At 47.9% G+C, this 14,422-nt stretch overlaps 1 protein-coding gene across 4 annotated transcripts in view; it reads right to left on the bottom strand.

Annotated features, from left to right (window-relative positions):
* Positions 1–14,422, bottom strand: part of LRRC23 (leucine rich repeat containing 23) — a 19,903-nt gene extending 5,481 nt beyond the window's left edge. Inside the window, exons 1-5 of one of the 4 annotated variants that reach the window (XM_019476501.2) lie at positions 14,379–14,422; positions 13,784–13,920; positions 13,491–13,603; positions 8,757–9,010; positions 8,518–8,648 (exon numbers count right to left, since the gene is read on the bottom strand). In XM_019476501.2, coding sequence (XP_019332046.2) covers positions 8,518–8,648; positions 8,757–9,010; positions 13,491–13,603; positions 13,784–13,885 — 600 coding nt within the window. In that variant the 5' untranslated portion in view covers positions 13,886–13,920; positions 14,379–14,422. Of the gene's footprint in view, positions 1–8,517; positions 8,649–8,756; positions 9,011–13,490; positions 13,604–13,783; positions 14,357–14,378 lie in introns of those variants that run through there. The other 3 variants (XM_019476500.2, XM_059720431.1, XM_059720432.1) reach the window with 3 other exon arrangements.

Genomic DNA, 14,422 nt, shown 5'->3' with positions numbered 1-14,422 from the left:
CCGCACCCCTGTATAGCCCATACCCATCCTTTTTTTTGTAAAATCGCGTATACCCCGTGGGATATATGCGCAAAAATACGGTACTTGTCTAGCATGAGCAACTAGTGCCACCTTGGTTCCGGGGGGGTGGGGCATGTGTACCGTCAGTGACCAGGGAAGGGGATCCCCCATGGTCAATCTCACCAACAGGGGGTGAGATTTGCACCCCTCACATCAACTGAGCCAGCCATACTGCTGGCTCCAGCATGTGAGGATGGAGGGCCACCAGCACCTGCACCCACAAGAAGGCGCAGAGTTATCGTGGTGGGTGACTCCTTTCTTAGCGGGGCAGAGGGAGCAATCTGTTGCCCTGACCCCTTAGCCCATGAGGTCTGCTGCTTGCCTGGAGCTTATGTCTGTGATGTGACGAAGAGGATCCCCAAATGTGCCCAGCCCTCCAACCACCGCCCCATGCTACTCATCCATGTGGGCGTACGTGATATGGCACGGAACAGTCTGGGCCAGGTCATGTGTGACTACAGGGCTCTGGGGGCTGGGCTCAGGGCTCTGGAGGCTCAGATAGTTTTTTCAACAATCCTCCCAGTCGCAAGATATGGGCTCTGGAGGGAAAGGTGCATTGGTGAGGTGAATCGAAGACTCCGGCGATGGTGCCATCATGAGGAGTTTGGCTTCTTTGACCACGGTCTGCACTTCAGAGAGAGTGGACTGTTAGGAAGTGATGGCCTCCACCTCACCTGGAACGGGAAGAAGCTCTTCTTGGCCAGAATGGCTGACCTTCTTGACAGGGCTTTAAAGTAAGACCGCAGGGGGACGGACGGTCTATTAACAGTTCTATCCCAGGTCACGCATTACCAATAACTTGGGCAGCCCAAGGGAACCTGCTCTAATGAAAGCCCAAGGAAAGGTACCACCTCACCCCATAGGGAAGCTTGGGGCTTCTCATGGCAGACTCAACTGCCTATACACAAATGCCAGGAGCTTGGGAAACAAGCAAAAGGAACTGGCCCTTCTCATATGTGAAAATGACTATGATCTTGTAGGGATAAAAGAGAGCTGGTGGGACTCTATCTATGATTGGTCTGTTGCTTTGGAGGATTATACCTTATATAGGAGAGACTGTCTTGGGAAAAAGGGTGGGAGTGTTGCTCTTTATGTCAAGGATCAGTTCATTTCCCTTCAAATTAAGTTTTCTAACCAGGAAGGGCATCTTGAGACCCTCTGGGTCAAAATACAGGGAGCACATGGGGAGGGTGACATACTTGTGGGAGTCTACTGTAGACCTCCCCACCAAGAGGAAAAACTTGGTTAGGACTTCAGTATGGAACTGGTCAAGGCTGCGTGCTCTCGATGCATGATTGTCATGGGGGACTTCAACTTCCCTGACATCTCTTGGGATGAGTGCATGGCCAAATGAGATAGGTCACGCAGCTTTCTTGCTTACATTGATGACCTCTACCTAACACAGGAAGTCTGTGGGCCAACTTGGGGAGAGGCATTGCTCGATCTGGTTGTGGCCAAAGGGGAAAACCTAGTGAGCAACCTCAGGATCGAGAGGAAGCTTGGTGACAATGACCATGATTTGGTCACCTTCTCAGTTCACCAAAGAGCAGGCAAATCCCTCAGTTAAACTGAACTCCTTAACTTTGGGAAGGCTGACTTTCACAAACTCAGAGATTTGGTAAGTCAGGAAATTAGGGGCCATATCCCCCTAGATAAGGGAATACATGAGGAATGGTCATCTCTCAAGAACATAATCCTTGAGGCACAGGGGAAAGCCATTCCATCTAACCTGAAATGTAATCAATGGGCAAGGAAACCCCTTGGCTGAACAAGGAACAGTTGGACCTCATTAAACTCAAAAGAGAAGCCTACTCCAGTTGGAAAATGGGAAGTATCAGCAAAGAGGACTACTCAGCACTTGCCTATACCTGTAGGGAGCGGTCCAGAAAAGCCAAGGCACAAACCAAACTCAGGCTAGCTTCGGGTATCAAGGACAACAAAAAGTCCTTCTTCAGATATGTGGGAAGTTGAAAAAAGAATAAAGATAGCATTGGGCCACTGCGGGATCAAATGGGGCAGCTGACATCTGCTGCCCAAGAAAAAGCCAGTCTCCTAAATGATTTTTTTGCATCGGTTTTTCACCCTCCCAAGGGGATCACACTGTCAGAAAGGACATGAACCAGCCTAGGAGTGGGTGGCAGGCCCAAAATTGATGTGGATCAGGTGAAGGAACACCTTGAGAACTAGGACATTCACAAATCCATGGGCCCTGACAGAATGCACCCGAGAGTCTTGAAAGAGCTGGCAGGCATCATTGCACCCCCATTGGCAAAGATATTCGAAAATTTATGGTGCTTGGGCAAGGTCCCAAAAGACTGGAAAAGAGCCAGCATGGTCCTCCCTATCTTCAAGAAAGGGAGGAGGGATAACCCAGGGAATTATAAACCAATCAGTCTGATGCCCATCCCTGGAAAAACCTTAGAGAAAATTGTCAAGGGATCCATCAACACCAGACTAACAGAAGGTAAGCTTCTGAAGGCTGGCCAACACGGCTTTGTGATTGGCAGGTCTTGCCTGACCAACCTCATCTTCTATGACCAGGTGACATGAGCACTGGACAAGGGAGATGACGCGGATGTCATGTATCTGGATTTTAAGAAAGCTTTTGACCTAGTTCCCTACGATGTCGTCATGGCTAAGCTGGGGAACTGTGGCCTTAATCATCTTATGGTCCGATGGCTAGATAACTGGCTACAAGGTCGGACTCAAAGAGTACTAGTTGACGGGACCAAATCAGTGCGGTACAGGGTGAGCAGTGGAGTCCTTCAGAGCTCAGTACTCTTTAACATCTTCATTAATGATCTGGAGTCGGGAGTCAAATGCGAACCGGCAAAGTTCGCGGATGACACCAAATTATGGGGGAGAGCAGTCACACTACAGGACAGGCTGGGGATACAGGCTGACTTGGACACACTTTCAAGGTGGGCTCACCAAAACCGGATGGCCTTAAATGTTGAGAAGTGTAAGGTACTGCACCTCGGTAGGAAGAACTCGCAACATACTTAGAAGCTCGGCATGCTACACTTGCTAGCACCATGACTGAAAGAGACTTGGAGGTCCTGATTGGCCACAAGATAAATATGAGTTACCAATGTGATGCTGTGGCTGGCAAAGGTAACCAAACTCTGGTGTGCATCTACCAATGTATCTCAAGCAAAACCAGGGATGTCATCCTCCCACTTTACTCGGCCTTAGTGAGGCCGCAGCTGGAGTACTGCATCCAGTTTTGGACCCCCCCACTTCAGGAGGGATATGGAAAAGCTTGAGAGAGTTCAGAGGAGAGCCACTCTTATGATCCAATGCCTGGAGGGCAGGCCATACAAGGAGAGGTTGAGGGATTTGGGATGCTTCAGTCTGGAAAAGAGAAGGGTGACTTGGTAGCAGTCTACAATTATATAAGAGGGATACATCAGTACTTGGGAGAACAGCTGTTCACCAGAGCTCCCTAAGGGATAACAAGGTCTAACGGGCACAAACTCCAGGAAGCCTGATTTAGACTAGACATAAGGAAAAAGTTCTTTACGGTGCGTGTGTCCAGGGTCTGGAACAGACTCCCCCCAGAGGTGATGCAAGCACCTACTCTAAACTCTTTCAAAAAATGTCTGGATATTTTTCTTACTGGGAACACTTGATCCCAGCTGACTTCCTGCCTATGGTGGGGGGCTGTACTCGATGATTTCATGAGGTCCCTTCCAGCCCCTAATGCAGGGATGGGCAAGTATTTTGGGCAGAGGGCCACTTACTGAGTTTTGGCAAACCATCAAGGGCCACATGACTGGCAGCCCAGGGCAGATAAATATTAATTTTCTAAATTTTTTAGGGGCCCCGTGGGCCAGACAGAATGGCCTGGCGGGCTGCATCCAGCCCCCGGGCTGCATTTTGCCCACCCCTGCCCTAATGTCTATGAAATCTATGAAACCCCAACTCTGGGCTGCCACAGGCTGTGCTGGGTCCAGGTATCCAAACTGAGTTCTTGTGCTCCTACTGCCCCCTGCTGACACCCAGGCAGAGAGGAGGAGGAAAAGGATGATGCTGAATGATTGAAATGAAGAGGGGAAAGAGCTGGATTGGAAGGGCAAGAGAGTAGTTTTGACCAAGTAGTCTAGAAGGGAGGTGCAACTAGTACTGTGGAGAGGGAAGTGGAGTTCAGAGAGAGGGAAAACTGGTTAATGAAAGATTCTGGGACTGGGAGCTTAGGGAGAAGCTGAGACTGATTGGTCAAAGTGACTGAAACTAGGAGTTGAATTTAGGTGTAGTTCCTGGCTGAAGTAAGGAGATGCAAACCAGGATCAGGAGTGTAGCACATGGAGCAAGAGGAGAGGATTAACAAATTCATACACTGAAGAACAGAAAGGACTTTGATTATGTGTTTCACCTCAGAAGACACTGGGACTATAAGCCAGAGAAAGAAATGAGGAGTTTGGGGGATGGGAGGGAATGGGAGCAAATAGAAGGCAGCAACAGTAGGCAGATCAGACAAAGAGCTGGAAGAAGAGAACAGGGCTGGCTGACAAGGAAAATAAGGAGGAGTAGGTCAGAGAGAAGACAGGGAAGACATGAAGGAGGGAAAACAGTTCTGATGAGAAGCCAGGATAAGAGAGAGAAGTAGAACTGGCTGGTCAGAGTTTTGGAGAAGAAGTTGGTTTTGGGGTTGGGATTGGATGAGGAGCCCAAAGAGGGAGACTGAGGGCTAGCATTGATGGGAAAAAATGGTGGGGAAAAGAAACAAATTGGACAAGGAGTTGGGGAGGAGGGAAGGAGGACAACTGGGCCTTCTAAGACTAAGTCAGAGATGCTTTTTTTAAAAAAAAATTGTATGTATCCGAGGCCAAATTAGCCAAAACTAATTCCAAATCCAAGAGTCCAGAACCATAAGTGGCCCTACTACCAGCAAACATCCTCCACCCACACCTGGGGATTCAGATGTTTCCAAATCCTTTGGCAGGTGTCCTACTTGCAGGTCCAAGCCCCGAAGCTTGGGGTTTGGATGCCCCAGTTTATGTAAGCAACAGCTTATTTCATCAGATGCTATGAAGGGACTTCAGGGAGCAGAGCTCTTAAATAGGAAGCAGTGATTTGAATACAAAAGGTATGGAAGAGGGAGGAACACGGAGGGGATGCTGCTAAGAGAGGCAAAGTGGGTAGGAGAGAGAAAAAAAAAAGCAGTTAACCCACTGAAGGACATAGGGTTTATAAAACCTAATCCAGGTAATCAAACAAGATTCCATAGTCTCAGTTTAGACCATACTTAACCCAATCCAGCCTGTGGATGATTTCTTGTTCTACAATTTCCCATTCAAGTTGTTTTTTAAAGTTCTGTTATTGAAGAACAGCTATGTTGAGGTTAGTGATGGAATGTCCAGGAAAGTTAGTCTTCTGCCACAGGCTTGTGTGTCTTTCTAAAATGGATGTCAAATCAGTATTCATTCATCTTCTCACCAAGGCACCAGACCTTGCTCCTCCAGACCCAGATGCTATCTGTGCTCCCTTATCCACATGGACAACATCATCGCTGGACTAAACAACAAAGATTACAACATCTAAGGTTCGTTCATCTGCTCCTCTACCAATATCATATATACCATTACCTGCTTACAGTGCCCCCCTGCTGTCTATATTGGGTAGACAGGACAATTCCTGTGTAAAATATTGAATGGACACTGACTAGACATCAATTCCAGTGACCTCTAAGTACTCTGACCTCAAATTAGGTGTTCTTAACAAAATGTTAAAAACCAACTTGAATGGTAAATTGTGGAACAAAATATCATCCACAGGCTGAAACATATTAACTATGGTTTAAACCGAAACTATAGATTCTCACCCCATTACCTGGATTAGCCTTTTTAACCCCTATCTCCCCCCACCCATCTCCCTCCCTCTTCCATACCTCTTCCTCTCCCTCATTAAGTTAACTGCTTTGTTTTTCTCTCCTCTGTCTACATTTGCATCTCTCAGTAGTGCCCCCTTCCTTTTCCTCCCCCTCCCCTGTCCTTTGTATTCAAATCACTGCTTTCTGTTTAGAGGCTCTGCTCCCTGTAGTCTCTTCATAGTATCTGATTAAATAAATTGTTGCTTATATAAACTTATGCATCTGCCTTAGTCTAGAGAGTGCAACTCCATTCTGCCTTTTACCTGGCTTTAATTAGAAATTATGTATTATTGCCACTAACTCATTACTTTGTACTTATCTTGTTTCAGAACTCTTGGCTGTAACCATCTGGGGTTGGTATAGCCTCTTACATAATCAGTCAGCTCCAGTACTTTTTCTGACACTGCTAGACAGAGGTGTAGACACATGACCTCATCTTTGGTACAGCAAGAGCAGAGTGGGGGAGGATTCTTTTCAATATCCACTGCTATGAAGGTTGATGCAAAGAAACTATTCAGTTTCTCAGCAAAATCCTTACCTTCCTTAACTGCTCCTTTTAAAATTATTGGAGATCCAAGAGCCCTACTTACTGCTTCTTGTGCAGGCTATTGTCCTTGCATGTTATTTAGGACTAAGTTGAGTCTAGCCTCTCTTCCTATATGCTTTAGAACAAGAAGCAGTCCTTTAACATGCTGGGAAATTATTTCTTCAGACTTTGTCCTGCTGTGTTATTTAAACCAATTCATATGTAGGCAACGGAAGTTCTCTGTGCTATGATCTGTAGTTTTAAAACTGGTATTTGAATCGGGCTTATTGGAGAGGAAATAGCAACACAGCCTCCCATCACATCCTCTGCAGCCTTGGTAGCAACCTCAGTGTGAGCTTGGTGTGCTCTTGGCAGCTGCTGTACAGTTGCTCAGCAGTTTCCCTGCTGGCTGCCTACTCCATAACGAGGAGAGAGGAGACAGTTGCTTCTTGGCCTCTTGTGGGATAAAATCAAGTGTAGTTTGGCTGCACTTCCCTCGGCCATTCCCTCGGCTGAGATCACTTTTGAATAGCATGGTGTGGTAGAGGATACCCACCTGTCTAATGCACTGCAGACAAGACACCTTACACGAGTGTACTATAGCTCCCCAATGGGAGGCTCTCATCTACACGCCTACTTTATGGAAATGGAGGATCTCTCCCTAGCTTGCTCCTTTGGCCTGTTGGCTAAGGGAAAGCAAGACTTGGAGGCATTCAGACCCCAAGACCTCCAGGCTTAGGCCTGCACATAGGATGTCTGCCATGGATTTGTGAGTATCTGAAGCCCCAAACTGAAGAGTCTGGGATGGAGGATACTTGCGTGTGGTAGTACCACATGGACTTGAACGATTGAGTTCTGCTCAGCTGATAGGATTCTGAAGTGATTTGGCTAATTTGACCTGGAACACAACATTTAATTTAAAAAAAAAAGGAGAGAGGAGACACTTGATCTTAGCCAAAAGTCCAAGGCAGGGGAGATACCATACCACCATGAGGTGGTGTTTGGCCCAGGTGGTTTTACTTACTTGGCTGGGGAGATACCGTTCTTCTTGGCCTTGAATGGCCTTGGTGTAGTTAGAGGGTGAAGGCTTGTCCCTACCACTGTGGGTAGGCTGGCCCTGGCAAGTGTCTACAAATGCCTCCAAATGTAAGGATCTCGGCTGCACAATTTATGATGATGGGGGCTTTCCCTCTAGCTTGCTCTTTTGGCTTTTTGGTGAGTGGCAAGTGAAATTAAGGGGCATCTCAACTCCATGACCTCCAGGCTTGGGGACTGCATGTAGGATGCCTGCCATGGATTTTGGAGCATCTGAAACCCCAGGGTGAGTAGTCTTGGAAACAGGATACTTGCCAGTGGTAGCATCACACAGATATGAAAGATTGAGCTCTTCTCAGTTCACAGAACTCAGAACTGATTTGTGTGATTTGGCCTGATATGAAATTTTTTTAAAAAGGAGACAGTAAGGGAGGCTTTTTCATTGTCTGCTTCCCTGCTGAGCTCTGGGAGCCCCAAAGAGGAGAGGAATAGAGCTTGCCTGGCTCTGTTTTAGTATAGAAAATCACCCAACAAAAGCTGCTGTTTTTTCTTACATAGCTAAGCAGTTCAGCTCAGAGTAAAGGGTAAGAAAGAAGAAGATGAGAACTAACAACTAGTTACAGCAACCTGATTCTCTGTAGGGAACTTATAAGTGGTTTCTGATCTATTTCCACTGCCTGAGCTTGTAGAGAAAAGAAGAGGACAGAGACTCTTGTCCCAAAGAATTGATTTCATCCCCCACATTTTGAAATATGTTCAGCCAGAAAAGTTGGACAGTGTTGACTCAGTACAACCCTAGGGCATGGAGATCTACACTCATTTGTAGGGGACAGGTTCCTTGATTGAGCTTCCTGTTGAAGTAAACCAACTGCTTATGAAAGCTTATACATCTCTGATTCAGTTAGTCTATAAGGTGCAAATCAGCCCTGCTTTCAGGCTACCATGGCTAACCAACCATCTCTGAGCTTCCTGTGCCACTCTCTGCAGCATATTACCCCTTGTGGCTGTGGTCACAAGCTCTTACCAAGTACAGGTTCTTGAGCTTAGGCAGGTGCAGCCCTGCTGTGGTTTCTATCTTATTCCCTCGTAGCTCTAGGGTGTGGAGGTTGGCTAGTTTCCCTGGATCCAGACCTGATATCACCTGGATTTCATTCCCTGAGACATACACAAGCAAGCAATGAAAGAGTTAATCCCTCCAGAGATCCTTTCCTAGGACATACAGTAAAGATCACCTCCTTGTGCTGAGGCCTAGTACATACATACCCTTAAGGTTGAGACTGCCAAGGCGTGGGTGGCTAATGCCCTCAGTGTCCTTGATGTGGTTGTGGGCAAAGCTGGCAATCTGCAAATAGGGCAGCTCCTGTAGGGTGGCACTGGTCAGTCGATTCCCGTCCACTTTCAGCCATAGCAAGTGGATGAGGCTGCCCAGAGGAGACAGGTCTCGGAGCTGATTCTCTGACAAGTCCACATAACGCAAGTGAATGTAGTTTTGGAGGAGGCCGATGTCTGTCAGGTCCCTGCCAAAGGATGAGAAAATGAAACAAACTTCTCCCTTCTTTCCCCTCTGCCCTTTCCCACTGGTGAGAAGGCTACTACCCAGCCTATATCCTGTCAGGAGAAGTGTCTCTGAAGATGACAAAGGGGAAAAAAAGGCAGATGGCTGGAAACAGAGGGCTGTAGAGCTACAAATCAGGCCTGGAGTACTTGATGACTCTAAAACTCATGCTAAGCTGGGCATTTTAACTCACAAAAGTTAAAATACAAAATACTGCTGCTAACTGCGTAGTGTACAAGAGGATGTGAGTTCATGGCTAGGCCATCTGAGATGAAATAATGAGGTATCACTTCAGTTTATCTTACTATATTCATGATAATTTTAAGCAGGCTTCTAGTTGTCTGGTATGTAACCGTGTGAAAGGTCTATCCTTGATTAATTAGTATGGTAAATATTTCTTTTGCAATTAACTCATGGTATGTTCAAGAAGAGACATTTTCCATATGTGATAAGCGTCTCCTGATTTACTTTTATTTTGCTGTTTCCTCCTGATTTACCTTGTTTTGCCTAGTGGTTCCCTTGATCTTTCAAGGACACTGGTGTTTTTCCTGGTTGTTAATCTGTTTCTTGATGCATCCCAAACTAAGTAGAAATGGATAACCTCTTGTCACCAAGGAAGGTAATTCATTCAAATTGGAACGTTCTGATAACCAGTAATGAGCAGTTTGATTAACAGGATTTCCCTGCCAGTTACTGCTGGGGATTCTCTTTTGATTTACACAACTAAAAGAATGCTTTGAAGATGCTGGACTAAGGGTATAAGCAGAGGCAACCCAAACAGGGAGCAGGACCCAGGGCAAATCAGCCCATGCGGGGCCCTGCCCCTTCTCCGATCCCACGTGCCCTGGACCTGAAGAAGCCAGCGGCGGTAGGGGGGAAGGTGAAGGGATGCGAGTGACTGGACGCAGAGCCACTGTTCCACCCGGCTCTGCGCCGCCTCTGCTCCGCAGGGCCCCCAAAACATGGGGCCCGGGGTGGCTGCCCCGATTCGCATCCCCCAGGGATGGCCTTGGATTTAAGAAAGAAGTAGAACAGCTAACAGGTGCTTCAAGAGTGAGAAATCTGTCTGACACCAACTACTGCTGTGCTCAGCTTACTCAAGAAGTTGAAGAGAAACAGACCGCCTTTTCATTGCCTGTTGGGTGAGAAATCATCACCTTATAGCTAATTACTGGACTTTTGTTTTGGTTTGGGCTCATTTGACTTTGAATACTTATAGTAAGTAAAGCCTTTCTGTCACTTACTGAACGAGGTGTCATTTCAATCCTCTGATGCTAGTCCAGGACCCCATGTTACAGTACTAGAGTGTGAAGGAGCCTGCCCAAGAAATGGAGGTGGAAGGATAGACCTGGACAAAGAAAGCAGAGATGCTAAAGATGATGAGTGAATGTGTCTATGAGAGAGTGGTCCCATCATAGAGGGCTTCATGGCCTCCAGGAGAGAAAGGGAAGAGATAGGAAATGACCAGGTTGCCTGGCCAGGAGCCTGTAGCAGGCAAACTGAGCTATGCTAAGGCCTTCCCAAAACTAAGCAACAAAATTGAACAGAGTGCCTTCTGAGGCACTGGGAGATGTGAGTGCTGTGATTGGGCACTGGGCAAGCAAGGGGCAGCCATTTCCCTATAAGGAATGTGGCTGGCACATGGCCAAGGGATTGGACAATATGAGATGAGAGAAATTACAAAAGTGATGGACAAACAAAGGAACGCGTGTGTGTTCTGTGTTGCCACCCTGGAGAGACAGGAACAGCCTTGGACTTCTTGTTTGAACAACAAGGAATCCAGAAACTAACATCCCATATACCCAGCAGAGGATCTGAGACAGGTATCACCGAAGGTCACTGCTGTTACACCTGAAGGAACCTCTTGCCAGGTCATATTGCAAGGAAGAATACTTGTAATAAGCCTAGGGGTTACTATTAAAAGTTCACTTGATACCAAATTGGACAAGGGGCCATGCCAATCCTTGGGGTCTCTGGTAAAAGGAATCCTAGGGGCAACAGAGCCTGTTTCTGCTTTGTGGACATGGACCATGTCCTCCCTGTGGTGCTTGTTGATACATGGGTTGGAGGTAGTAGGTGGCTTAGGGAGGAAGATGCTGCAAGAAACTGATGAACTTGGGTAATGACTGGTTGTGGAAACAGCACCAGAAGATGGTATAAAGAACATAGCTCAGTGGATGCACTCTTACACTCCTAACTACCCATTAGCAGACAGTGAGACAGGGCACTTGGGGTGCCTGCCACTGTAAGGTCAGGCATCCTGCAAAGCTGCTGGCAGGTATGCCGGGTAGAGGGAATCATCTGACTGAGGAGGGCTGGGCTGAATGCAGGCATAAGCCCAGGCCCTGAGAGAAGCCTGGCAGTAAGATCTGGAGTTTGCTGAGAGTGTGGGACCAGAGAGGGTCCAGGAGCCCTTAATGAGGGGCTAAGTAGAAGACAACATCAATAAGGATGCCATTTGAGAGGCATGGGGCATGGTGTAAGGGAGGAAGAGAGCCATGCAATTAGTCCGTAAGGCAGTGACCACAGGCATCTGGTAGTCATTTTGAGGGAGCAATTTGGGAAGCCCTAGGGCAGCCTCCCTTATATCAAAGTAAGACATCAAGGTGTGGTGAGTGATTGCCTAGAAAGTGAGGGCTGCTGGGACTCCGGGGGCTTCATGGCCACTCCTGGAGAGAGACCTGGTCACCAAGAGCACTAGCTATAGCTTCAATGTAGCTATCTACCTACTGTATTTATCCATCACAGGCAGAATTCCATTTCCCTTTTGTGTGGCAAAAGGACAGTTTTTTAGCTGCTTACCTGAGCAGTTTTGGCACTTATCACTACACCAGGGACAGGTCAGTGCACATGTATAGGCTAACCTGGTACACAGCTCTTTATATGAGCATAAGTCCCCATGTTCTATCCCCAGTAGATGAATAGTTAAGATACTCACCCAGGAAGTAAGTTATAGGCACCCCCTTGACCAGGTAACAGATCTTTGACTTCCTAACACAGTGCTGTAACCACCATGCTGCAAGTCCACTCCTTCTCTGGTGGTCCCTTTGCAGCTCAGTCAGTAGCTGCCCCCTGCATTTACTGGATGAAATGGCTGGAGAGCAGTGCAGTGGGGAGGTTTCTGCCTCACTGGAGACAAGGGTCTAGACAAGAACCCAAAAGCCCTGCCCCATTGAGGGTAGCAGCCACCTCACTGACCCTTACATTCTCTAGCTCATTTGCGTCTCACCCCCCACCCCTCCATATCTCTCCCTCTTGGCTGCCCAGGAGGCAAGCTTCAAAGGAAGAGAAGGGTGTGGCTGATACCTGATCCATGGTGTGGTGGTCATGTGTTAGGAAGTCAGCAAGGCAAGTCCAAACCCAGTATGGGAAAGGGGCAATCTAAGTCTGCCTACTTCCTAGAGAAGACTGAGAGGGTATTTAATAGCAGCTTTCAACTACCTAAAGTGGGGTTCCAAAGAGGATGGAGCTAGATTGTTCTCAGTGGTGGCAGATGACAGAACAAGGAGCAATGGTTTCAATTCACAGCACGGGAAGTTTAGCCTAGATATTAGGAAAAACTTTCTCACTAGGAGGGTAGGAAAGCACTGGAACTGGTTACCTAGAGAGTTTGTAGAATCTCCATCCTTGGAGGTTTTTAAGACCTGCCTAGACAAAGCCTTGACTGGGATGATATAGTTGGGCTGGTTCTGCTTTGAGCAGGGAGTGGGGTGAGAGGGTGGACTAGATGACTTCCTGAGGTCCCTTTCAACCCTAATTTTCTCTGATTCTAAATTTCCCAACTGCTTGAAGCCACTGCTGCCCCCACATCCACCTGCATTTAACAACCATTAGTCATGGGTTTCTGTCCAGCTACATTTTCATAACTTATGCATCCAGAATGGGTGCATGGACATAGTCATAGTGCCTGCATAGCCAGTGCATAGTCACCTGTGTGTGCTCAGGCTAATGTGCACGCTTAGGTATCTGCAATGCAGAGGGTAATAAAAAAGGCTACCTACATGTTTGTGTCAAATAGGCTACTTGTATGGCTGGAAAAGTGCCATTCAGGCACCCAAAAGGAACAGCGTTTTGCTCTATGTGGCTCTCTCAGAGAATGGCCCCGGTGCTCATTCTTGCCTAGCTCTCTAACAAGCCCATGATTAGTTCTCTTGATACTTCATTGAACCTGGATACGCAGGTGCAGGTCAGGCCTGCCCTACTGCAGTGAGATTTCAGTTAAGGCCTGATTTCTGGGCATCTGCAGCTGAAGCAACCAGGGAATCCACAACCACAAAGACGGGCCTCAGCAATACCCTCCTGATGCAAGAGGCTGAATGCTAGTTGGTCAGGGATCATCTGATGTCAGGTGGTTCAGCTACATGTAGCAAGGGACAGGACTTATAAATCTGTGAGGAGAAGCAGACCCAGGGGAGGAGGAAGCGTGATATTTCCCTACTTACTTTTCCTTTGCTTCTAGTTTCACATAAGCATGAGCCAGGCCATTGCCAGTTTTGCACAGGAGTGAGAGGCCTTCCTTCATGATCTCCTCTGTCAGAGGGTTTGAGATCAATCTCTGGGATGGGGGGGTAGAGAGGTGGAAACAACACAGACAGAATCAGACAGTAAGAGAAAGCATCAAACAAAAACTACGGCTGCCCCCTCCCTTCTAGTCCCAGCTACCACATGACCCCCTCATAGAGATTGCCCTTCCCTCATGCTCAAGGACTCCCATTTCTCTGTCCTGCTTCCTTACCTCCTCCTCCTGCTCTGCTGACTCCTTCTCTTCTTCCCCATCTTCTCCCTCCTTTTCCGGTTCATTGGCATCAGACTCATCATCAAACTCCTCATCTGACATCTTCAGGGACTGAAGCTTCCAGCCTAGTAAAGGTTCTGTTAGAAAAGGAGCTGATGTTGGCCCCAGAGCTGTTAGACAGCCGTCCCAGGCAGTCAGGGCTGCTGTCCCCCTAGATGGCAGCTCCCGCTAGGGATGGCTCTCCTCAGGGCAGGGGCCCCATGAGACCTGTTAGGGATGCTAAAGGGGGTCAGCCTCTGTTCCGGTCGGTCACACTGACGCAACCCCATGCCCTGCTGAAGACCCACTGCCTTGCTCCATCTCCTAGGGCCTTAGAAACCTCCATCTGCTGGGAAGCAGGTGTGACAGGACAGGCTGGGAGGTGGCACCTTGGGGGTGCAGAGCCCTAACCCCAGCCTCCAGGTGCTGAAACGGGCGCAGGTGTAACAGCAGACCCTGGTGACTGCTCCCTTGTTCCTCGTACATGGGGCCTCCTGCTCCCTGCCCTCCGTCTCCACCCCAAGCTGCGAGGTAACCCCCAGGAGAGGTCACCCACCCCAGCTCCCAGCTGCTTCAGGAGCCAGCCACTTGCAGCCAGAG

Source organism: Alligator mississippiensis, chromosome 1 (assembly GCF_030867095.1).
Source record: "Alligator mississippiensis isolate rAllMis1 chromosome 1, rAllMis1, whole genome shotgun sequence".
In the NCBI taxonomy this organism is placed as follows: Eukaryota; Metazoa; Chordata; order Crocodylia; family Alligatoridae; genus Alligator; species Alligator mississippiensis.
The sequence above is the reverse complement of the archived record's forward strand: the minus strand, read 5'-3'. Positions and strand labels throughout refer to the sequence as shown.